The 23637-nt window shown below is 43.2% G+C and overlaps 1 protein-coding gene across 3 annotated transcripts; it reads left to right on the top strand.

Annotated features, from left to right (window-relative positions):
* The first annotated feature begins 5767 nt into the window (after positions 1-5767).
* MRPS33 (mitochondrial ribosomal protein S33) lies at positions 5768-13320 on the top strand. Of its 3 annotated transcripts, XM_034779556.1 has the most exons (4): positions 5772-5903; positions 7527-7574; positions 9860-10115; positions 12891-13320. In XM_034779556.1, the coding sequence occupies exons 3-4, from the start codon at positions 9901-9903 to the stop codon at positions 12994-12996; spliced, it is 321 nt and encodes a 106-aa protein (XP_034635447.1). In that variant the 5' UTR covers positions 5772-5903; positions 7527-7574; positions 9860-9900; the 3' UTR covers positions 12997-13320. The 3 variants fall into 3 exon arrangements, with proteins under 3 accessions (XP_034635455.1, XP_034635447.1, XP_034635464.1); XM_034779564.1 differs by lacking the exon at positions 7527-7574 and having other exon boundaries at positions 5768-5903; XM_034779573.1 differs by lacking the exons at positions 5772-5903; positions 7527-7574 and adding an exon at positions 8828-8852.
* The last annotated feature ends 10317 nt before the right edge of the window (positions 13321-23637 follow it).

Here is a 23637-nt window from a genome sequence, read left to right as displayed (position 1 = left end):
AGCTGGGCTCATGGGTTACCTAGAAGCAAAGTTAATCAGGAAGCAGACCAGAAGCTCCTGGACACCACTCCGTCTGTGAAGTATATTATTATCCCTATTTTACAGAAGCGTAAGTTGTCAAACAGGTTAATTCACTTGCCAAAGATCACACAGGGAGTCAGTAGCAGAGCTAGGAATAGAATTCAACAACCCCAATTCTTCTTCAAGTTCTGGTCCCTATGTGAATTCCACACGTGGATACACATACATGCCATGTGTCTGAGTCCAGAAGTTTTTCCAAGCTGTCCGTTGACCCATACTTGCGCAGTATCTTCCCTCGTGCTCCCGACTGAGGAGGTGGTGCGGGTCTATGCCTCTCCAGTTCCTTATTACTTACGCATGGCCTGAGTTGCAATCCTGTCCTCCTTCGCTTTTGCAATCGCTAAAAAAAAATTGTAAATATTTGATGTAAATAGTTGTCTTGTAGTTTAGAAATCTTTGAGACTCTTTGTCGCTATAGCAGAAAGACCAAGGGGCCCAGCCATAACCTCATAGAGAATTTCTAAGTGCGTCTTGGAATGCATATTAGAATAGTATCAAATAGCAAAGCTTCCCCCTCCCGGGGGTGTTACAGCTCACTCCACGTGAGCACAAGCAGTCTCCACAGCATCCTTATCAGACATCCCATTGCAGAACATTTGCAAAGCTGCAACGTGGCGATCTGTCCACACATTTATGGCAGACTACACCCTGACTCACGCAGCAGCTGCTGATGCAGCAATAAGAATGGCTATATTACAGGCAGCTCTGCTACCAGCTTCCTCGCACCCACCTCCACACTGATCACTGCTTGCAAATCACCCACCTGTGGAATATATATAGGGACCAGCACTCCAAGAGGACAAGGTTACTTACTGTAACTGGAAATTCTTCGAGATGTGTGGTCCCAATCTGTATTCCACTACCCACCCTCCTTCCCCTCTGGTTTGGAATCCTACTGCATGGTGATAAGAGGAGGAACTGGAGAGGCATCGACCCACACCATCCCTTATACCGTCGGTCAGGAGCATGAGGGAAGATACTGTATATCTGTGGGTCAATGGACACTGCTTGGAAAAACTTCCAGACTCAGGCACCCGGTGTGCATGCATACCCACGTGTGGAATACAGACAGTAACCACACATCTCAAAGAATGTCCAGTAACAATAAGCAACCTCCTCTTTCCAGGCCCTTGATCTAACCACAAGGAACCATTCCCTCTCTTAAATTTTAAATATTCCATCTAATGTTAGCCATGTATTAGGACATACATTTGAACTATGAATCATTCAGTCTAGATGACATGCATTTGAGGGACTGGGAATTTTCTGTATCCCCCTTTATTTGTCCCCATTCATCCTTGTGTACCCCATACTGTGCTGATCAACTAATCCATTCAAAAAGGACTTGATGCACTTCCCTCACATACGGTCAATACCATTTCAAGCATCAGTCAGAGGGTAGCACTAGAGACATAAAGTGTGCTTGCTCTCTTTCCCCAGGAGGTGAGACTGCTGCCTCCACAGCCCCACTGGCCTGGAAAGCAATGAGCTCGAGACTCAAACATGCTTTGAAAAAATAATTTAGATTTTTCCTTTAAATTGATGCCAGTCTTGAAATCTCCTACACCACAGTGTTTCTAACGGGGCCAAAGTGGCAGCATTTAATAGCGGCTTCCTTACAGATTTCCTTCTGAAGCACTGACTTCAGTGAGTTATCTTAAAGCCACAATATGTTGCAAACACCCACCCAAAGACTATTGGTCTAATAAAAGATATTACCTCACCCAAAGACTGTCATCCACCTAGTACAACACATTCTCCATAGTGGGATTTGCATTACTAGTTATTCTCAGGGCTTAGTGTGAATCACTGGAAAAGACAGCCCAGTTCAAGTTCACAAATTAATCACGTTAATCATTAACCACAAAAAAAAAAAAAAAAGGAAAGAAAGAAAGAAAACAATATCAGAAATAATGTATTTTTTTTTTTAAAAAGACAGCACTTGATACTCAATGCAAATTAACACAGTGCCCTAAGGAACTCTCTACTTGAGTCAAAATACATCTCCTAACTTCAATATTTAAAATAGAAGTCTAAAAGGTATTCCTTCTACAGTATGAACTACCTGCTATGAGCAAATTGATAGGCTTAGGGATATTTATCCCATCCACAGTGGACTAGAATTTATTACCACGTATTACACATTTCCAAATATAAATAAAAATTAATACATTGAGACTAACTGGTGCACAGATCTATTGTACTTACTGGTGGATGTACTACTGCCCTCTAATGGATAGACTGAGACAGGCTCCAGCATGCCTAGTGTGTCCAGAGTCCTACTGTCCAGGCCCTCTTTATGTTCAATTTTAAACTAAAATGTACAAAAAATATGAATCAACCAAATAGGTAACTTCATATAATTTGTTATTGCCCTGTAATCTGCACACAGGGTTTGCCCTGCACTTTTACCATGATGTCTGATTAACCACTCCTTTCTATGCTCTACTCTGCCAATGCCCTGTGTCTTGATACTTCCTTCACCTCAAGTTCCCATGCGTAGAATATCCACCCTGGTTTTATGCCCCATGTAACTCTCCTTCAAAACCGTCTTCAAGACTCACCTCTTTTGGTCACCTTTGTACTACCAACCCTCATCCTAGACATTGTCCAAGCCAAAAATATTACTTTATTAAGAACCAAAAGCCAAGAAAGCTCTAAAAAGACATGTTCATAACACTCAGCTTATCTTTCAATCTTTCTTTGTTGTCACCCTCCAATACTTTCCATTCCCCCTCCCTTTGCTCTTCTTCTCCCTCATTGTGTCAGTCTAATTTAGATTATAAACTGCTCAGAACAAAACGTCACTTTATTTGTCAGTAAAGCACTATGCACACCTATAGTACTGCATCTTCTTCAAGTGAGGTCTCCAACGTAGAGGCTGTTGACCATCAACTTCCATCTTTTGCAGTCACAACAAAGTTGTAAAACTCCACTCTTCTTTGGATACCAGTCCACCTGATGACATTTCCAGTGTAACTGACTCTCTTTCTTCCTCTTCCTGGTTTTCCTGTGATCTTGCCTGATAGTATGAGTGCTGAAATGTCCACAAAAAGATGTTAGTCTTTTACATAGGGTCTCAAAGTAATTTTACTCTTTTTAAATTAATCCTTCCCATCATTTCTTCATTCATATGTCTACACGTACAGTGCTGCAGCGGCACAGCTATATTGATACAGCTATCCTGGTACAGCACATCTGGTGAAGACGCTCCACGCTGGCAGGAGAGAGCTCTCCTGTCAACATAAAAAAAACCACCTCAGCGAGTGGCAGAAGCTCTCCCACCAACATAGCACTGTGCACACAAGCACTTATGTTGGTATAACTTATTTCGCTCAGGAGGGTGGTTTATTCACACTAACATAAGTTATGCCGATATAGGCTGTCCATATGTAGTACTTCAGCATTCTAGTGCAGATGTGCAGTTTTAAATTTTGACAACACATAAATCTTTGGAAGTTGTTGAATATATCTTTTACAAGCTGTATCCCTCTCTTGATTTCTTCATCACATCTCCTGTCTGAAGTTGTTAGATCCCTTAAGTAGTGAAACCTATTCACTTGTTCCACCACTCAACCACCAAAGTATAGATGTTGCCTACTTTGTGCATCACTGTTTACTTACTTAGTATTGCATAAATAATCAAAATAAAAGCCTAATTAAAAAGAAGTAGCTCTGCCCTGTGCTCTGAACACCATCAACTTCAGGAAACAGGGTGAAGTGTAAGCCTTGTGAACCCACTCTGTTTCTTCAACTCGTATCTTCCTGTGTTCATCATCCTGGGCTGGAATGGAGGTGGACAAGGAATGTAGGAAAGAATGCCATGGAAACAGGGCCACAGATATGCTTACTGTATTTACCACCACCACCACGCAAGTCTCCTTCCACCTTGGACAGCAAAGGGCCCCTCTCTGTGACTAGAGGCGCTCATAATAAAGTACCAGCCAAGTGATCACCCATGCACTATATCATTAGCAATGGTCCCAGATGGTGGGAGTCTTCCATTCCAACCCATTCACCTTAGCAAATGGTGAATGGTCTTGGAATCCAACGAGGACCATAGAAACAGGAGCATGATCACTTGTGGACCTTTGGGAACAATTCTGTATATAAATGAGTAGTGTGCTACAGACCTGCGAGGCTTTCACAACGGTGCTTAGCACTACCATAGACAATTAACATTACTGCATTTCTTATCTACTGTAAATACTACTGTACTTAATATAGGCAAGACCTCAGGAAGAACAAGTTCTGCAGTCAGGAGTACTCTACAGATGATTCCCTCCACTAGTCCCATCAAGTCTAGGAACTCGCAGATCTTAAACTTCTTGATGGGCACTAGAGAGAGAAAGGCAGTCTCTCAGACCATTTACAGCTTCACAGATTGTAAAAAGTACCTTACTTTCCAGGTGCAATGTAACAGGCACTACGTGGAAACTACATTTCTGCTTTGTTAACTATTGTGACTTTGTCTTCCTGTATGTCTGTACAGTTCCTAGCTGAATGGGGCCATAATCCTGGCAGCTCTTTGCATGCTACCATAATAACTAATAGAAATACATATAGTAGTAACAGATAAGGAACTGATGAGAAAACCATTTTTTACTTTACTACTGGTCTAAGACTAAATAACATTTGGTTGTTGTTTTGTTGACAGAAGGAACTATTGATTTGCAAACAGAAATATACGCCCTGATTCTGCACTTATGCACATGCTTAAATTTACTCCCACAATGGGAACACTCATGTTCACAAATTTAAGCATGTCCATGCTTGCAGGGCACAGGCAACATTGAGACAAAGAGGAAGATCTTTCTAGCCGGACTGCTTCATGATGGAGCCAGTGGCACAATGAATAACAATAGATCAGAACCCAGTAGGCTTGAATCTTGCCTGAGTCATGAGTTACTGCAGCTTTTATAGTGTAGCAGTTCTAACGTTAGCCTAAGACATTAGATGTCCCTTAGCTTGAAACCAAGCAGGATTATTTTAAGCAATCAGACACCATGGTGATTATGCTGCATAAAAACTTAAATGGAAATAGAACCTTTACTATAGGCACATTTTTAGGCCAACCAACACTAAAAGGGAAATTAGAAAGGAAAAGCACCTGCTAGGTCATCTAGTCAGTGCCTTGCCAGCGTCGGATTGTTCTGTGCCATACATTTGCTCATTGATTATCCCTTTCAATAAGGTGGTTGTTCCAAGCAGGTAATTCACTTATTTAAAATAGTGGCAGAAGATCTGTGGCGTTTACTGACATTCAGGAATTAGCTTTTAGGGTGGCCGGCAGATGCCGTGGGGCAAAGCTCCCTGAGGGGGAAGGGCTGCTGAGCATCGTGCAAAGAGCCCCCTTCTAAATGAATGCCTCGAGGGCGCTGCCTCCATCCCCTTAGCTGCTGGGGGGCTACTGAACACCCTCTGCCTGCCCTGGGGAGTAGGCAGCGGCTGCCTAGCAGAGCTCTCGCCGGGCGCGTGCCCCTGCCCTCCGCCCCTCTCCCAGGAAACCCCGTGCCGGGATAAGCCCCTAGTCAGAGGGAAAGAACCAGCCGCCGCCCGCCCAAGAAAGACCCAGCAGCGGGCGCGCGCGCCGCGCCCCCACCCTCGGCGCTGCAACAACCGTACCCTGACGTCACCCACCCGGGGAAGAAGGGACTCAAGCTGGCGGCGTCCATAGAGCGCATGCGCAGGGCTAACAGTCTGCTTGGGTTGGGTGGTTACGGGGAACCGTCGCTCTGTGGCTTCCCTGTTGCAGCCCGGAGAGATTAGCGGGAGGGACGCTTCCGGTGGAGTGGCAGCTGCATGACGGGCAGGGCAGAGAGGTGAGGTCGGATTGGTGAGGCCCGGTTAGGGGGAAAGCAGGGAGCCCAGGAGACTGTGCGCCAAGGGGAGGGGGCGCTCCTGCGTGCGTGTGTTCGGGGGGGGAGGGGTACCTGTGGTAGGGGGAAGGGCTCGTGCGTGTGTTGGGGGGGAGGGGTACCTGTGGTAGGGGGAAGGGCTCGTGCGTGTGTTGGGGGGGAGGGGTACCTGTGGTAGGGGGAAGGGCTCGTGCGTGTGTTGGGGGGAGGGTACCTGTGGTAGGGGGAAGGGCTCGTGCGTGTATATATTGCGAAAGGGGTATCTGTGCGGGGAGGGGTGATAGTTGGGAGGGGCTTGTGTGTATATAGTGGGGGAGGGGTCTCCTGTGTGCTATGATGTGGGAAGGAGGCATGTTGCTATGTAGGGGGCTTCTAGGCAAGTTGGGTGGGATGGAGGAGAAGCTTGTCTGTGGGGTAGCAGCTGTACCTAACTATAACGAATAACTTAGTGTAGGGAGTGAATTTATTGGCCCTGAACTGTATCAGTGGTTCCCAGCCACAGAGACATGTTGCGATATCCCCGCCATGAGTACTGCAGGCTTTTGCAATTGGTGCTCGTCAGGGATTCCATCAGGGTCTTGTGAGTTCTGGATGCAGCAATGAGATTAAATGTTTCACTGTTTTTATAAAAAAAAAAAATTCCTTCACTTTTTAAAAATAAAACTAATGGGAACATTTTTGTTATACTTTGGTACTGTAACCCAACCCCTTTATTCTTGTTTGTCAAAATCTAAACTGTGCTTCCTACTTAGAATGCTAGTGTCCTTCCTCTTCATGGAAAGCACTTGAAAATAATGTAGGGCCCTTAGAATGGATAGCACTGTAACATTAAGAATTAGTTCATATTTTATCAGAAGCTATTGGAAGGAGACAGGTGGCTGTTGATGGGGATCACTCTCTTCTGCTTCTGGCCCTCTCTTGCATTGTTGCCTATCTCTAAAGACACTTTCAGGTTACAAATTATATTAATAAGGGAGAACTAATCCTGTGGTCTGCAGGTCTTTTTAAAGACTGTACTGTGGGGGCCAGAGTGGAGGAAGGGGGAGAGGCAATATGCGGGAGGAGTTAGTAGGAGCAAAGGAGAGGGAAAGAGTGGCATTCAAGAGGAAAAGGAATGGGGAGGACAGTGAAGGAGTGAGATGAGGTCAGGGCAAACAACCTATCAGAAAACAGCGTTCAGTGTTAAACTGCTAACAGTCAGTCTGATAACATCACTGTCATCCAGAAGTGTGGGCCAGCCCCTAGTGTGGCTAGCTCAGGGGTGGGCAAACTACAGCCCGCGGACTGGCCCACCAGCCAATTTAATCCAGCCCTCGAGCTCCCACTGGGGAGTGGGGCCAGGGGCTGCTCTGCGCAGCTCCCGGAAGCAGCGGCATGTCCCCCTTTTGGCTCCTACGCCTAGGGGCAGCCAGGGGGCTCTGCATGCTGCCCCCGCAGCTCCCATTGGTCGGGAACTGTGGCCAATGGGAGTTGCAGGGGCAGCACCTGTGGACGAGGCAGGGCACAGAACCACTTGGGGCAGGGGCAGCGTGCAGTATCAGTAGTCTTTCACGTACTATGCTCAGACTTTCTATCTGCTTCTCACAGAAACTCAGGTCACCAAGGAGACCAACTTGGATAGCTCCCCAGACACTGGTGAGAGTTTTCAACTTTTACCCGTTTAATCTCTCAGCTAATCCTATCTAATCTAAGAATACCAAAGGACTCCAACCTTGGATTAGGCTATTTAGAAGATCCCTGCAGGGACTATTAAATTAAAAGCCCATCACCATTCTGCTGTCTTGCATCATCTAGGAGCTAAGAGTGGTTTCAGCTCTCCTGGCACAGTGGAAAAGGGAGACTGGAGAGGGTTGGTTGTGGCATAGTAGAGTGCATTGGTATCTGTGAAGGTGGTGGCCAATGCAAAATAATAATCAATCCCATTTATGCAAATACAGGACTTTAGGATATCTATTTAGAAAGGGCCAGTGCTGTGATTCAGCATGGCTGTGTGATGTTCTCTAGCTGCTGAAGAAAGAGAGCCACTGTAGCACAGGAGAGGCTCATGTTAACTCTATCATGTGTAGCCCATGGTTGTGATAAACTGAGATACTGGACTGCAGCTGTTCCAGAACTTCTCTCTTCTCACATTAAGACATTTCTTTGCCTTAAAGCCTCTGACACTTTGCTTGCCCTGCCATTGTAGTTCTTTTCATATTCTCTTTCGACCGAGAACACTTCATTATTATTTGGGTGCTGAATTCACTTCCTCCCCGTGTTTCGTCGCACTATTGAACACCAGTGGGAGCAAATCTAAGGAGGCGATTGTGCACCAGCTCCTCCACTATGTAGAAGCCCATGTGGGGTAATATTTACTTCAAGATAATGTTATTAAACAAAATATTCCCAATTGATTTAGTTAAATCTACTTGGCTCTGTCCTACAGATGGTCTTCACTGTTGCTTTTATACATCTCCAATATTTTATGCTCATCTTGATTCTGTTGTTGGTTTCTGGATGCAGTTGTGAAATGCTTTTTAAAAGAAAACACAGACTTTAAACTTTAAAGACGATCTAGCGCTCATGAAAGAAGGCTGACAGCTCTAGCGATTTAAACCATCACCTATTCACCAGACAGGCATGGTATGGGCAGCACAGGGGGTTTGAAGTCATTACAGGGTCATGGGAATCCCGTATGATCTTGTTCACTAACCCTATATGACATATAACATAAATTGCTTGAAACTCCACTGCCAGGAATATCCCAAACAGAGGATTGTACCTCTGTGCCTCATATACAATGCTTCCCCAGTGGAGCCGACTACAATAATAGAGAAAAGCAGATTTAATCCTCTTCTGTGTATGTGCTATTCCTCTTTACGTAGGATTGACAGCTATAAACAGGAATATCAGAGGGGCGCTCTGCTGCTGAAGGCAAGACAAATAAAAGGGTTCATCTTTTCCTTCTCTCCCTCTCTCATTTGTCTCATCTTGTGTAGCTGCTTCCCCATTGATCCCAGCAAGTAGAGTGAAACTAACAAGGATTGTCAGGTTTCATTAAGTGGACAGTAGGAGCTTGAGAGCTATTCTGTAGGGAAGAACAAATTTAAATAGAGAGGAAGATGAGGAAAGAAATGGGGAAGGAGAAATGTGAAGAGAGCTGAAGAAAAACATCAAAGGGATCATTAGGGTTGGGAGAGAAAGAATTGCTCTTGCTGTCTAGCAGTAATGGCTAAAAGTTTGGAGTATCACTCTGAGAGTATCTTATATTCTAGAGATTCCATTTGGCTGTCTGAAGGAGCAGAAGTGAGGGACTCTGGAGGGAGTCTCCTTGGTTGGAGGGAAGTTTGTTGACATGTTGGTTTTCTTGGAAAAGAGAAGGCAAAAGTGGAAAAATAGTTGGAAGAGGGAGGCGGGGACATGCTTCAAACAAAAGGACAGATATGAGAGAAAACTGACAGAAAACGACGACGTGGTGGAGCACGTGCATGAAATCCAAAGAGATGAGGAATGGAAGAAAGAAATGGAGATATGAATCTCCTAACTATATTGACATCAATGAGAGCTAGGTGCTTAAAAACCTTTTGAGGATCTTGGCCCGAGTCTTCATGCCATTTAATCCCTGGCTTCTCGGCAGAGACTACCAAATTAAGTGATGTCTCTACATGGAGAACTGTATATTAGGAATTAGACTAATTTTACATAGAGCTGGGATGACAAACCTCAGACATGCTAAAAGTGATACTTAATGTGTTTTACGGTTATGCAAATGACATTGGCATCAACTGTGTTGCAGTGAGAAATGCAGCCTCAAGCATGATGCCCCTCATCTCGTGTAAATTGCAAGTGTGATTTGAGGGTGGAAGACAGGATCAGACTGGCAAATGCTTGGGATCCTGGAACATCTCAAATAGTTGCAGTTTTTCCTCTTCCTTCTGTAGGGAAGTGTGTATATGCGTGCGTGTCCATTCTTTGCCCGGAGATGTCTGCTCTTTCCAATTATGCCTTGCGGATGGCCCGCCTGAGTGCCCGGATATTTGGAGAAGTTGTCAGGCCAACAGACAATAAGTCCATGAAAGTAGTGAAGCTGTTCAGCGAGCAGCCCCTTGCCAAACAGAAGGAAGTCTACGATTGGTATCCCCCTCACAACACCTACGTCGCCCTCATGAAGAACCTCCGCTTCCTTGGCCTCTACAGGTGATCCATGTGTGTAATTTGGAGGGTGAGGGGGATGGACTGGGCAACAAGGAGCTGTAGCTTCTATTAGGGTTGTGTTAAAGCAGCAGCAGAACTATTAAAGTGGTGCAGTTCAGAAGACAAACAGGCCGTATAGAAGAAGCACTTTTTTTGGTGTGCTTGGTGTGGGAAGAATAGAGTAAAATGTAGACGGGTTGTTTATGTAGTTTTTCCTATTTGGATGCACCGAACCTTTTGTGGGCAAGAGTTCGTAGACCAATGGGTGTAGTTAAGCAATTGCATGTCAATATGGGGCATGTTTCTTCTAGCTCAGCGGTTCTCAAACTGTGGGTCAGGACCCCAAAGTGGATCGTGGCCCTGTTTTAATGAGGTCGCCAGGGTTGACGTTGGACTTGCTGCGGCCCGGGCCCAAAGCTGAGACCCGAGCACAGGTTTGACCCGGGACTGGGGCTGAAGCCTGAGCCCCACCACCTGGGGCGGTGGGGCTCGGGCTTTGGCTTTGCCCCCCTCTACTGGAGGCAGCAGGGCTTGGGTGGGCTCAGGCTTTGTCGTCCCCCCCTCCCCTCCCACTGTGGTCTTGTAATCATTTTTGTTGTCAGAAGGGAGTTGTGGTGCAATAAAGTTTGAGAACCCCTGTTCTAGCTATTTGGGACAGGGGCCTTATCCATTAAGAAAGCATTGCTTTGCAAAGCTGGTGAATGATAGGTGTGATGTCTGTCTGCAGACATGTCTGTCTGGGGGGGAGGGATAGCTCAGTGGTTTGAGCATTGGCCTGCTAAACCCAGGGTTGTGAGTTCAATCCTTGAAGGGGCCACTTAGGGATCTGGGGCAAAATCAGTACTTGGTCCTGCTAGTGAAGGCAGGGGGCTGGACTCGATGACCTTTCAAGGTCCCTTCCAGTTCTAGGAGATGGGATATCTCCATTATTAAAATTAAGAACAGAAGCTAAGGCAACAATTATGGGGTGTCCGGATCTTTCAAGGAGCTGCAAAAGATGTATAGCATGTTAATACACCAACTGCTAAAATACTCTTAACCTGTGTTTATGGCTACTTCAGTACCCACCCTTGAAATTTGGTGGTGGTTGATTTTTCTTTAAGTTTTAAAAAACTAGGTCACCTTCAAACCATCCAAAATGAAGGGAAATTGTTTTCCAAATATAGGAGGACAAAATTGACTAGAAACACTTATATTCAAGCTTCTAAATGAGTATTACAATTTTGAGTAAGGAAACACTGAACTAATTACTTGTAGATGTTCTTTGAGGCAGTTAAATGCAGCCCTTACTCTGGCCAACTGGCATGGAATTTATAGGAATTTCTTTAATAGGTAGGATTTCTATTTCTAGTATGGTATAGTGACCATCCAGGTGTTGCCTGCACTATTGTAAGAACAAAACTTCCTAGAATAACTTCCTCTTGGCACAAAACGCCAAACTATAAACTGTACTTGCTCAAGTGTCTTGTTTCTTGTGTATGCTCAGAGAGGCCTGCAGTGGCTCAGGTGTGCTATTCAGAAATAAATGTTGTGATAGGCAGTAGACGTTAGACACAGATCTAAAGACCAAGGGGGCCTGGGAATAATTCTTATACTTTTCTGGAAGTATTAAAAATAGCAGGGCAGCAGCCTTAGACAAGCTTGAGGTGCTACTACCCATTTTCCCCACACTTTCCACTGCTAAGTTGCATTTGGATGGGAGATGGAATGGAATTTATTTAAAGGGTTTTCCAGGATTTCCTATCCTGTCCTTCCCCACCCCTGTTCACTTTTTTACTGCTTTTTTACAGCACCTAGCGCAGGAGAGTCCTGCTTCATGACTAGGGCTCCTAGGCACTATGATAATACAAATAAATAATAAAGATCCCACTGATCCCATAGGTTCCTCCAGAACCCTTCAGTGAAATCAATTGAGAGCAATGCCAGGTGTAACTGCAGCCCGCCCTGCCTCTCTCCTCAGGAGCTAATGACCCAAACTTGAGTCTTTGCATGGTGTTACAACACAAGATGAGACTTCTGAGCTAGCTTGGAGGGGGAAAACTTTGATTTTTTTTGTCTCTTGTTGATTTTATATTTTACTTCCCATTTGAGCACAATGGATCAAGAAATATACTGTAAGAAATATATATCATTTGTTGCTGATAAAGGCAATCTTGTTAATTCCATCAGTACCAAAGGAAATCTTTCAAATTATTCTGTGAGTGTTTGCAATATTATTGCTAACACTAAACGTAATGAGATTCAATATAGGCTTCATTCTCTAACACATCTGGACAACCATCAGACTTGCCTGGGAATAGGTATGGGTGTGGGAGTTGGAGAGCATTGGATAAACAACAAGACTGCAAGCCAGGAGATTTCAATCCTTTTTTTCATTCTGCCACAGACTTGGTGTGACTCTGAGCAATTCCCTTCACTTTTAAGTCTTGGTTTTACCCCACCTTTTAAAATGGAATAACATTACCTCACATGTTGATGATAGGCTTCATTCCTTAATTTCTGTTAAGTTCTTCGAGATTCTTGAATGGAAGGTGCTGCTGTAATGCAAAATATTATGTTGTTGGTTTGTTTTCCTCTTGATATAAAACACACTACGATAATGTACATGTTGTATAATGTTTACTTTAGTTCTCATCTTGTTTTGTGTACAGCTCTCCATTCTTCAAGGTGGGAATCTACCATTCTGAGTGGGAAGTATTGGCCGCCAGAACCCACTGCACTCTTGTTCTTTTGGAAGAAGTTAAATTTAACCCTCTTCCCTCTCTTTCTTCCATCCAGAGATGAACATCAAGATTTTAAGGAAGAGATGAGACGGCTAAAGAAGCTCCGTGGTAAAGGAAAACCCAAGAAAGGAGAAGGAAAGAGAGCTACCAAGAAGAAATAGTGCTACTTTGGAACTGCAACAGACTACTTTGGAAATGTCAGAGCAAAAGTAACCCTATCCCTTTCTTCCCAGCCAGAGATGGATTTGCATGCAGCTGAGTTCATGGCTGAAGTGGGGATTGGGTGTAAGCAGTCTGCCAGATATTAAACTCTGAATTGAACTCTCTTTTTACTAGGCCTCTTTGAGCACTCAGGTTTTTCACCAGTGATTGTATATATGGGAATAATTCAGTATGTTTCAGCACCCATGATGATGCTGATTTGGGTTTCAGGTGCTATGGGAGCCCTTTTCTACCTGAGTCAGCAATAAAAATAAGTCTACATTTTTGGTGTTCACCTCTGCTGCTTTCTGTCCTTGTTTCTTTGACTTTTCACTTTCACCAAAATACATGTTCTACCTTCTTTCATTCATTAAGTATGTCTTACCTGCTTATATTGATCCCAGTGCTGTTTGGTTCAGACTCAGTAAGAATGATGCCTTCTGCTACTGTGTAGCCTGCAACATCAATTTATAATGCATGCAGCTTTACCCGCCCTACCCTTTACCTTGGTGGTTGCTTTTACTTAATACTAGAAACAATTCATTTGCATTCTGCACTGGAGGGCACTTCCTGGTTCCCTCCCTGGCCACAGTACTCTCATTGTACTGTGTGTAATTAGATCTACAGATGATAGAAGTTGTGGTGTGAGGATTCTAAATTGCTTCCAAGTTCTGGTCCCTACCAAATGAATTGTTAAATATGTATTACTCCAAAAGGAGATCAGACAAGGATGTTTGTTCCTCTGTAAGGACATGTATGTAGTATTCCACAAGGAAATTAACTCTAGTTCATTGATATTAGGGGCACCTTTATAGCTAGGCTCCCTACAGCGTTATCCATATTAGCAACTATGTGTCTCCTTACCCTTCTTTTGTCTTTCTTCCTGTCTATTCTTTCCCATTATGTGGGTGCAGCAACAGAAGATACGTCCACCTCTGTTCCTGTGTTTTAGGTGTACCTTTCTGGCCCTCTTCCCACTTTACGTGCTGATGCCTTCTCTTCCAAGTGTATAGGCCCAGCACTTTCCCTTTCCCCACTTGCACAATGTACTGTTAACAGTACTCCCTTGGTTGCCTTCCTGGATATGGCAAGCGAATTAGCAGGAGAGGGCCAAGTTAAAAGGCTTGTGTGCATGAGGGGGGAGATTGTAGTACATAGCAAGCTTTCAAACTCCAGAGGCACCTACTGAAATAAACACCTTCTGCATACCCTGGAACATACAGACACACACTGAAGGTAAAAATAATCAGGGAGGTGTACTCTTCCCTGTGTATCTATACTATATGCACTTGAGAATGGGGGTAACTTGATAGGTATACTCCAACTGGAGATACCCAGTAGAAATAGGTGTGTGGGTCTATGCATTTACAGTAATGTTAGGGTTAAGGTTTTATATAGACAATCCAAATTCAAAAATATGGCTTCTGGAGCATACCATCCACTCCTTGGGCAGCTCTAGTGTTTAGTATTACTGTACATGAGATTTTCTATGTATCTTATGTTAGTTAATCCTTATTTTATGGTGTCTTCCCTGGCAAACAGTAATCAACTAGGTTTTCTTTCTCACACACACACTGTGTGTTTAGAGTGCTGAAACACAGTTTGAGAGGAGACTTTAACTTTGTTTCTAGGCTTTTGAGCATTTAAAATCTCAACTAATATTACATAATTTATTTTTTCCAATTCATACTACACTATACAAATGAGCACGCATCACAAATTCTGGCCACCTTTGGCAAATGTCTAAAACAGGTAGGCAATCTGTGGCACGCGAGCTGATTTTCTGTGGCTCTCACACTGGCCGGGTCCTGGCCACTGGTCGAGGGGGCTCTGCATTTTAATTTAATTTTAAATGAAGCTTCTTAAACTTTTTAAAAACCTTATTTACTTTACATACAACAATAGTTCAGTTATATATTATAGACTTATAGAAAGAGACCTTCTAAAAACGTTAATGTATTACTGGCATGTGAAACCTTAAATTAGAGTGAATAAATGAAGACTTGGCACACCACTTCTGAAACGTTGCCGACCCCTGCTCAAAAAAATAATAAACTCCAGCACTTACACCCAAACAACCACTACCCTCCCCTCAATCACCCCCCCTCCCAACTCCTTGCGGGGCAGAGAGAAGAGATGGTTCTTACAGCATGCCTTGAATAATAAACTTCAGGCTATGAACTGAAGCTGCAGGGCAGTGAGTTTCAAGGCATAGGTTTCCACCAGAAATCACCTCCCAGCAGCCCCATCTCTCTTATCCTAAAGGGACTTTATCGATCTGAAATACTTATATGATCCCCTTTACTGTAGTATCAGAGCACCTCATAATGTTTAATACATTTATCCTCACAATGCCCCCATTCGGTTGGAAAGTGTGACTATCCTCATTTTACAGATGTAGAGCTGAGAAAGAGATTCTCAGGGCACCTCTCCACTGCAATATAAGATCTGTGGCTTGGCCACAGCTGGCCCTAATCAGCTGACTTGGGCTTGCAGGGCTAAAAATTGCAGTGGAGATGTTTGGACTCCGGTGCCTGGTCTCTCAAATCCTATGAGGGGGTGGGTCTCAAAAGCTGGGCTCCAGCCTGAGCCGGAATGTCTACTTTGCATTTTTTAGGCCTGCAGCCACCCTGTGAGGCAGAGTCAGCTGAGCCAGGGTCTCAAACTGGATGCTGCAGGTTTTTTATTACAATGTGCTTTGCCCTTTATAACCTTTCTTAGATTCAGAACCACTGTTGTTTTTATAGTGAAATTACCTTACTTTGATATTTAGATGACATGCAGGCTGAGAGCCCCTGAAATAATGTTACACCTGTGCTCCAGCTCTTGATGATGACAAACTTGGTTCATTGACCTTTAAATAAGGAACTGAGAGCCAAATGTCTGCTTTCATCTGTATCCTGAACAGGTTTATCAAGGTATCTTGGGCAATTTGTATCCTAAGGTAAGAGGGTCAGTGTCACAGTTTAATTCAAGTGAGGCATGATGGTCAAAGTGTGCTTTGAGATCTAGCAAAACATTACAAAGTATAAAGAAATATGTTTCTCTATATCTGAAAATCTAGCCTTGATCTTTAGAATGCATTTATACTTGTATATTATGATAATAACAGCAACCTTGAATTCAGGCAGGGTATTTTTAAGGGTAACAATGTTCTAAAATAGGGTTCATGGGGCTCTTTAAAACTTACTCTCTCATTATGACACAAACAAGTACCAGGGTGACTGGCCCCTTTAAAAGGGAGCAGGATCCAGTGCACCTGGACTGATTACCTGCTGCTCAATAGGGTTTATGGGAAGGCAACTGGGCCTTGGGAGGGGATGATGGAGATAGCTACAGAAACTGCAGCTAGTAAGAAGGCTCCTAAGTCAGCAGGGGGAAAGCACCAACTGGGAGGGCTTGTAGAGAAGACCAAACTGTAGGTAAGAGGTGCTGAGAGAGAGACCCTCATGGAGGAAGAGCAGTGTCTAGCTTCAGATGGGGGTGAATGAAATGAATTTAAGGGAAGGAAAGATCCTCAAGGAGGTGGGACAGAGCCCAGCTGAAACCAGGATGAAGATTTCATATGTTTGAGTTTTCTTTTGAAAGGGTTCATATCTAAGAAATCAGATGGGAATATTTTGAATATCTGGCCTATGTGGACTTTTTAAGGGGCCCTGAGTGAAGGAGAAATTGAGGCAGGGTGCTGCCAAACCATATTTGGCTAGAAGAAGGTACAACAGGGCAAGTATTTCCTTTGATAGAGGCACGCTGAGGACTTTTTTTGAGCAAAATAATTGACCTTGCACAGCCCTACCTTTATGGGATCCAGTGTTGTCTGTCTTTTCAAATCATGTCTATCATGCAGCCTCCTATTATATTCTAGTCTAATAAATGCAAGTTTCTTTTGGAAACACAGTGAAGAAGTTAAAATAAATACTATTGTGAATGTAGCCATTACTAGCACCACTTATTGAAAATGTGGGGCAAATTGATTGATAACTTGTATATTACTATAACAGTAATAGTAGGGGGGGGGAAGAACAAGTAGAACTTTTTTCACACCCTAGGCATGTGTGCTTCATTCATGATGATAATTCACTGGGGGAGGGGGTATTTTATTCCACTAGTTTGAGTGCAGAATTGGGTAGCTGGAGATCTGGAATATGCCCCTAGTTCTGCCAATGAGTTCCTGTTTACTCTGTCTCACTATGCCTCAGTTTCCCCATCTATAAATTGGAATAATGTTTACCTACCTCTCAGAAGTGTTATGCGGTTAAGATGCTACCTGCACTGGTAGAGTATGTCCCATTCAAAGCAGAGGTAAGCTCCTATTTGTGCAAATAGCAGCTTTGCCTGTCTACACTAGGGCCTACACTTGTGTAACTATGCCAATGGCTGGCTATGGTGGCTGTAACTGGAGCAAATCTACAATGGAAAATATACTTCAAAACCTGATTTCAGAGGGATTCTTTTCATGAAAGAGTTGATGACACCAATAACACCTGAAACGAGCTGTATGGAGCTCTGCATTCACTGTTCTGCTTTAGATGTTGGCGATGTTCCCCTCCAGTAGCTGCTCGCTCTGGACTTAGTTGATAAGTGGAGGGGAGGGGGAGAAAAAACTGATTTTTCAAACATTTTGTTTTAAATGGTAAATGTATCTGCAACTTTTAAGTGTAAACACACATTCCCTTAGAGATATGAGTTAAGACAGTTTTGCATACTTTAAAAAACAAAACAAAAAAAAAAACCCAAATATGAAGGGAATGTCACTTTAGCCCCTAGAAGTCTATTCCTGTGTGTGGTCATTGGACACTTCTTGTACAGTTTTTTGGATTGGAGCCCTACAAGCAATGCAGCTTATCAGAGAACATCTCCGAAGCCTTGTCTTCCCTGCTAAAAAAGGTGTTTTTAAAAAAAAAAAAAAAAGGGGCCTCTAGGCAGCTAATACTTGTGAGCTATCCCAACATGAAAACCCCATGGAAACAAAGCACTTTTTTATCATGAGATAAATTAGGCAAGATCAAACCTAGGCAACTCACCTAGTTTACCTTGTGGTAAATTGAAGCCTTCACTGTTTTTTTTACCTCAGGCTAGCTTGTGTGCACATTACCATGTGGTAAAAAATACACTTTTTTTTTTTTTTAGGCAGTAAAGAGAAGGCTTGGTCTGTGCCCTCTTGACTGAGAATCCCAAGTGTAAGGGCAGGCACTCTTCCTGTGCAACATCTTAGAGGTTGGAGGCTGTTTCATGTCTCCCAGACTACTTGTATGAAATTCCTATATAACAGTCTTAGACTCAAGCATCTAATTAAAAACAATACTTAATAAGACTAGAGAGAGGAGCAAATTAAAACAAATGATTTACATAACCTATGTAGTTTTTTATATTAGGCGAGAATTAGACTAGGTAGGTACATCTTGGGTCAGAGCCTTAAGACTGACCTTTCTGGGACAGATCAGCTTGGTGGAAGAGGAGGTGTAAAGGTTGCATGGCCTGATATCTTATTTCCTGCTCCCTGCACAATTTCCTGCCTCCTTCAAAACCAATCTGTGTTAGGGAATACAGGGGAAAAAAGGAATAAAAATTGTTAGTCCTGAGAGGATTAATTTATGATCATAGAATAAAAAGAGCCATGTAGCTAAAATGTGGTTAAATGCTAACTAAATAGATATATAATTGTTTGCAAATATTTGACGCTTCTAAACACCAATACAGCTGAGGGATTGTTTAGAATTGTCTAAGGGGATATAAATAGGACTAACCGATTGCTGATTCTGCTGCCACTGCTGAATCTTAGTACTCTACAAGTATTAACTATTTAATGAAATTGAGAAAGTTAATTTAGGCTAAATAGGGGGGGAAAGTTTCTAAGATGGTTATGTAGTGGACTGTGGATTGGGATCCTGAAAGAAGTAGATTACACCTCCTTGGCCTGAGCCATTCATTCAAAGCTAGATTGGACAAAGCTTTGTAAAATACAGTGTATGGAACAAGTCTGTGCTGTGGGGGAGGGGAGATATGCTAGCTGACCTAACTGGTCTTTTCCATCTCTAGCTGCTATGAGTGTATGAAAACAAACCTCTCCAAGGGATAAGAAACAGGGGGGAGGGGGCCTTATGGTGTTTTGTTTAAATCTGAAAGTTCTTTACTTCATCCCCCTGCTCTTCAAACCATTTGTAAATATTTGATGGAGTTCAGTGGGTATGCCCCATTCTCCTATGTTGCTTGTCTTATGTGCTTTTTCAGTAAATGGACCTTTTAGCAGTATCAGAAGCAGAATGCATTCAATCTGGAAAAAACTAAGAAACTTGACATGACATAGCAACACTTTTTTTTTTTTTTTTTTGCAGCAACGTTTTTGCAGCAAAGGTAAAAGTAAACATATAGGGAACCTAGTGTTTCATTACAACTCTTGTCTGGATACAGATTCATAGGGTTGCTCACCCCAGGATTTCAGAGGTGGGTGGCTTAAGTTAGGCTTTATATTCAAGCAACTAAAGAAGTGGCCTGATTTATTTATTTTTTATTTTTAAAATGCTGAGCACCCAGTATCACCCATTGATTTCATTTAGACTAATACCTGTGTAAGGACTGAGGCCCAGATTCATAAAGGGATGCAGGCACCTAAACCCCAGCTTCAGCTGCAACCGTAATCCATAAAACCCACTTTCAGCTGCTGCCTAACTCTATAGGTGCCCAAACTCACTTGGCCCCTAAACTTTCACTGTAAAAGTTCCCTTCGTGCCTATGTTTCTGCCTCCAGCCATGTGTAGAATGCCACCCTCTAGACATCCAGATGCCTTCTCCTGTCCCACCTAAGCCCCGGTGTGATCCGTGAACTGGGGGAAGATCTATCTCACCTATGGTGCCTGAGCTGGTAGATGTGCTCAGAAGCTAGCTGCCTACTGGCTTGAGCCCCATTCAAAATTCAGAAGGAGGTGGTGTACCCCCTGTAAGTTTTAGCCCACTGGTTAGAGCACTCACCCAAGACCCAGGTTCAATTCCTCCCTCTGGCTGCTGGGGAGAGAACAGGGATCTTACACCTCTCATGAGTGCCCTAACTACTGAGCTATTGGATATTATGATGTGGGGGTAGGGGGTCTCCCTCCATCTTGCCTGTTGAAGCTGTTCCACTGTACATAACAAAGTACAGACTCATTGAAGCAGGGGGACTGGATCCTGGGTCTCCTACTTCCGACCTCCATTCCCCAATCACCAGGCTATAGAGTCATTCTTTCACTCTCTGGCCCAATGACTATTTAGGTATTTCTCCAAAGTGGAACAGCATCAACAGGAGAGATTGAGGGGCTCTTGGGGTGCTCCACATGGGAGTAGAAATTGATGGAGTCTGGTATTTTTTTATGCTATTGTTTATTTAAAGTCCTGCTTGTCCAAATGCAGGAGAAACCAAAAACAAGGGTTAGCTGCTTTGCTTACAGCCCCAAGCTGCTTTAGCCAGCACCAGACCCCAAAGCTCTGTCTGGGCTTCTCCAAGGTCATGTTGTGTTTATAGGCTCCTGCTTGGTTTTTTTTCATTGGCTCTAAGTCTCTGCCAGTTTCTTGTCTGTTTGCCCACCTACACTTTTTTTCCATACCTGCAGACACCCAACTGGTCAGAACAATCCCAGCGGACCCCTCTGCCCAAATGGTGCTAGTTTCTGGGCAGACTCCATTATGCCTTGCTTTAGATGTGGCCCCTTAACTGCTCTTTACAGCAATCTTAAGTGAAGGGCACTCACACATGAGTTTCAACCATGTTTTAACTCAACCCATAACAGGTTTAACCCAGCTCATAGCACTGAGGTAGATGCCTTCCTGAACCCCTGACTTAGGTACCTAACTCTGAGAGGGGTGGGGCTAAGGACACATCCCTCTTGTTGCCATCTTGCATTGGCAAGCTTAGGCAGCTCCCCATCTAGCATGCTGGCTTTTATGGATTATATTTTAAGGTGTCTATCTCCCTAGTTGTTGTATAGGGAGCCTAGGCCACTTAATCAGGTTTTGTGGATTCCATTGTTGTTCCAGCAATTTTTCTAGGCACCTAAAAGTTAGGTGTTGTGACTCCTAAATCCCTTTGTGAAGCTGGGCCTAAGTAAATACTTAGTGAGGACCTCAGGATGCAGTCCCTGGAGAATCTTTGTATACCTGATTCAGCATGGGCTAATGCATATTAGGCCCCAATTCAGCAAAGCACTTAAGCAAGTGCTTACTTTTAAGCATTTAGTGAAAAGGGATCAACTTAAAAATGTGTTTAAGTACACCTCTGACCTGGGGACTTATTTTGTTTTCAGCAGATTTAATCATAGGTTACATTTTTTTTGTTAAAGTACTACCAGGAACGTGTATAAAAAACTAAACAAAGATGGGATGTGCCTGAATGGATATTGCTTCACCTGAGTGAACCACTTACAAGAAAAAGGTAGAAGCAGTCTCTGGAAAGAATTCTCCACATAAACCAACTACCAAGAAATTCAACGTTAAGGCTGCCATAGTTCCCTAACTAAAACAGGGACATTGGATGGTTCAGAGGGATTGGTAATGGCCATAGAACCTTTTTCTGTTACCACAACAAATCTAGTTCAGGTCAATAGTGACCAAAAGATATTAGCATCTGAGGGCTGTTCAGCAACCTGCATGAAGTGAATGGATATTCTCAGCTGGCTGGTGTTCATGTCCATAACCATGATCAAAACTGGTGTAGGAGGAAGACCAAAGGCTGAATCCAAGTGGAGACTGACCTATCCTATTACTCAAAAGATGGTCCTTCCAGGTTGGGACTGAGGTGCAGTATAGGAAGCTTGTGTTGCTGCTGCCTGGCTGTTCTGTGCCTGTTTTTATTATTATTGATATTATCATAGCAGTGAGGAACTCAGTCATGGAGCAAGACCCCAATGTGCTAGGCACTGTACAAACACAGAACAAAAAAAGTTTCTTCTCCACCCCCACCCCCAAAGAGATTACAATCAAAATAGGCATTATGATAATAATACTAAGACAAGAGACAATGGATGGACTTTCAGTCTAGCACTGTTCACAAACACTAAATTCACACTTTAAAAAAAAAAAGAATAAAATAAAGTAAAAAAATATCAGCCAAAAGCATGAGAATCTTGCAGTCATAATTGACTCTCCTGGAAAGTAGCATTCCATAGCCTCTTGGCTTGTTTATGCTCTTAGCCACCCTGCTTATATATTGTGTCATTTTTCAAGGCACTGCTCTGTTGCCTGGTATTAACCCAGGCACAGCTATAAATTCTCTCTGTATGTTGTCAAAATCAAACTGCTAGTTAAGTCCAACGTGCCATCAAATAAAAGCTCTCTATATAATAAACAATAATGCTTTCTGAGTATAAATGAATATTTACAAAACCTACAATTCATTTATAAAAACAGAAATAAGAAATGGATCTAAGATGGAGCCCTGCAGAACTTCCCCAGTAGGGAGTAGCAGGGAGTTGTATTCATTTACTGAAACAAATTGTTGTCTTTTGTAGGGAGAAGTCATATCAAATTAGAACAGGAATACCCATGTCCAGAAGCCTTTAGTGTAACTGATGGCTGCAAGCAATCCACAGCATCAAAAGCCTTTGAGAGATCATTGAACATTGCACCAGAAATTTTGCCTGTGGTCTATTGCATCTTAAGCATTCTCAGATACTCATAGAAATGATAACCATAGAGTATTTCAGTGAGTTGCCGGAATCCCAGATGCTAGACAAGCAGATTGCATCTTAGGGGAAACTAAATGTAAGCAAGTCTCTTTTTTATTTTATTTTTTTCTTTACCACTGACGGACTATTAATTGTGGCATTAACCCCATCAGTACGCAACCTTAATATCTATATATTTCAGTATAAAACTTCTATTAAGAACCAATCCGCATTCAATGCATTGCTGAAGAACAAATATTAAAAACAAATGAAATCCCCAGCTAAAATTTAACACACAATTCTGACAAACAATTTTCACAACATGAATTGACACATACCCATCAACTGAAAATTTCTGTCTGGACACGTAGGCAGTGTGTTGTGGAATAATAGGGAAAAGCATGGGATGTTGATGGACCTTGGAGGGGCATCAGGCAGGTAGTGGGAGAAGCATAGGTGGTAGAGGGCCTGGAGCATATAACAAGTAAGCACCACTCCTCAAGGGCATGTGACTTCCATGTGCTGAGGCAATCCCTGCTTATGCTAAAGAAGCTTCCACCTCTCCTAGACAGGTTTTCTCCTGTGCTGAGGAATTCTTGCCCTTTTCTTTGGAGGATTCTCCAGCTCAGGGAAAACCTGTACATCACGAACGGGACATCACTACCCTTAAGGAGGCAGACTGCCCTATCACAGTGACAAATTGTTGTTCTTTACTCTTATCACTTGATACTCTGTTACCCCAGAGTTCTGTGAAAATAAACAGTGAAGATGGGGAGGGTTGGCAGGCTAGCAGGCCAGCCCCTGAAGATGATTAAGTGGAGAGGAAATGCCCACTCTCCTTCGCAGTAGCTACAAGGTTCATTTCCAATCAGCCTCTTTAACAACCATGGAATAGTTGCAAAGAATTCCCAGCTGAAATAGCAGAAATAGTCATAAAACCAATACAACCAACATCTCTTACAGCAA

This window comes from Trachemys scripta, chromosome 1, assembly GCF_013100865.1.
Source record: "Trachemys scripta elegans isolate TJP31775 chromosome 1, CAS_Tse_1.0, whole genome shotgun sequence".
NCBI classification, from domain to species: domain Eukaryota; kingdom Metazoa; phylum Chordata; order Testudines; family Emydidae; genus Trachemys; species Trachemys scripta.
Note: the sequence above shows the minus strand (reverse complement) of the source record. Positions and strands in the feature narration are given on the sequence as shown.

Bases quoted from the DNA above. Each gene is read 5' to 3' on its own strand.
- MRPS33 (XM_034779564.1), top strand. From the start codon at position 9,901: ATGTCTGCTCTTTCCAATTATGCCTTGCGGATGGCCCGCCTGAGTGCC. The intron at 10,116-12,890 runs GTGATCCATGTG...TCTTCCATCCAG, and splicing joins CGCTTCCTTGGCCTCTACAG to AGATGAACATCAAGATTTTA.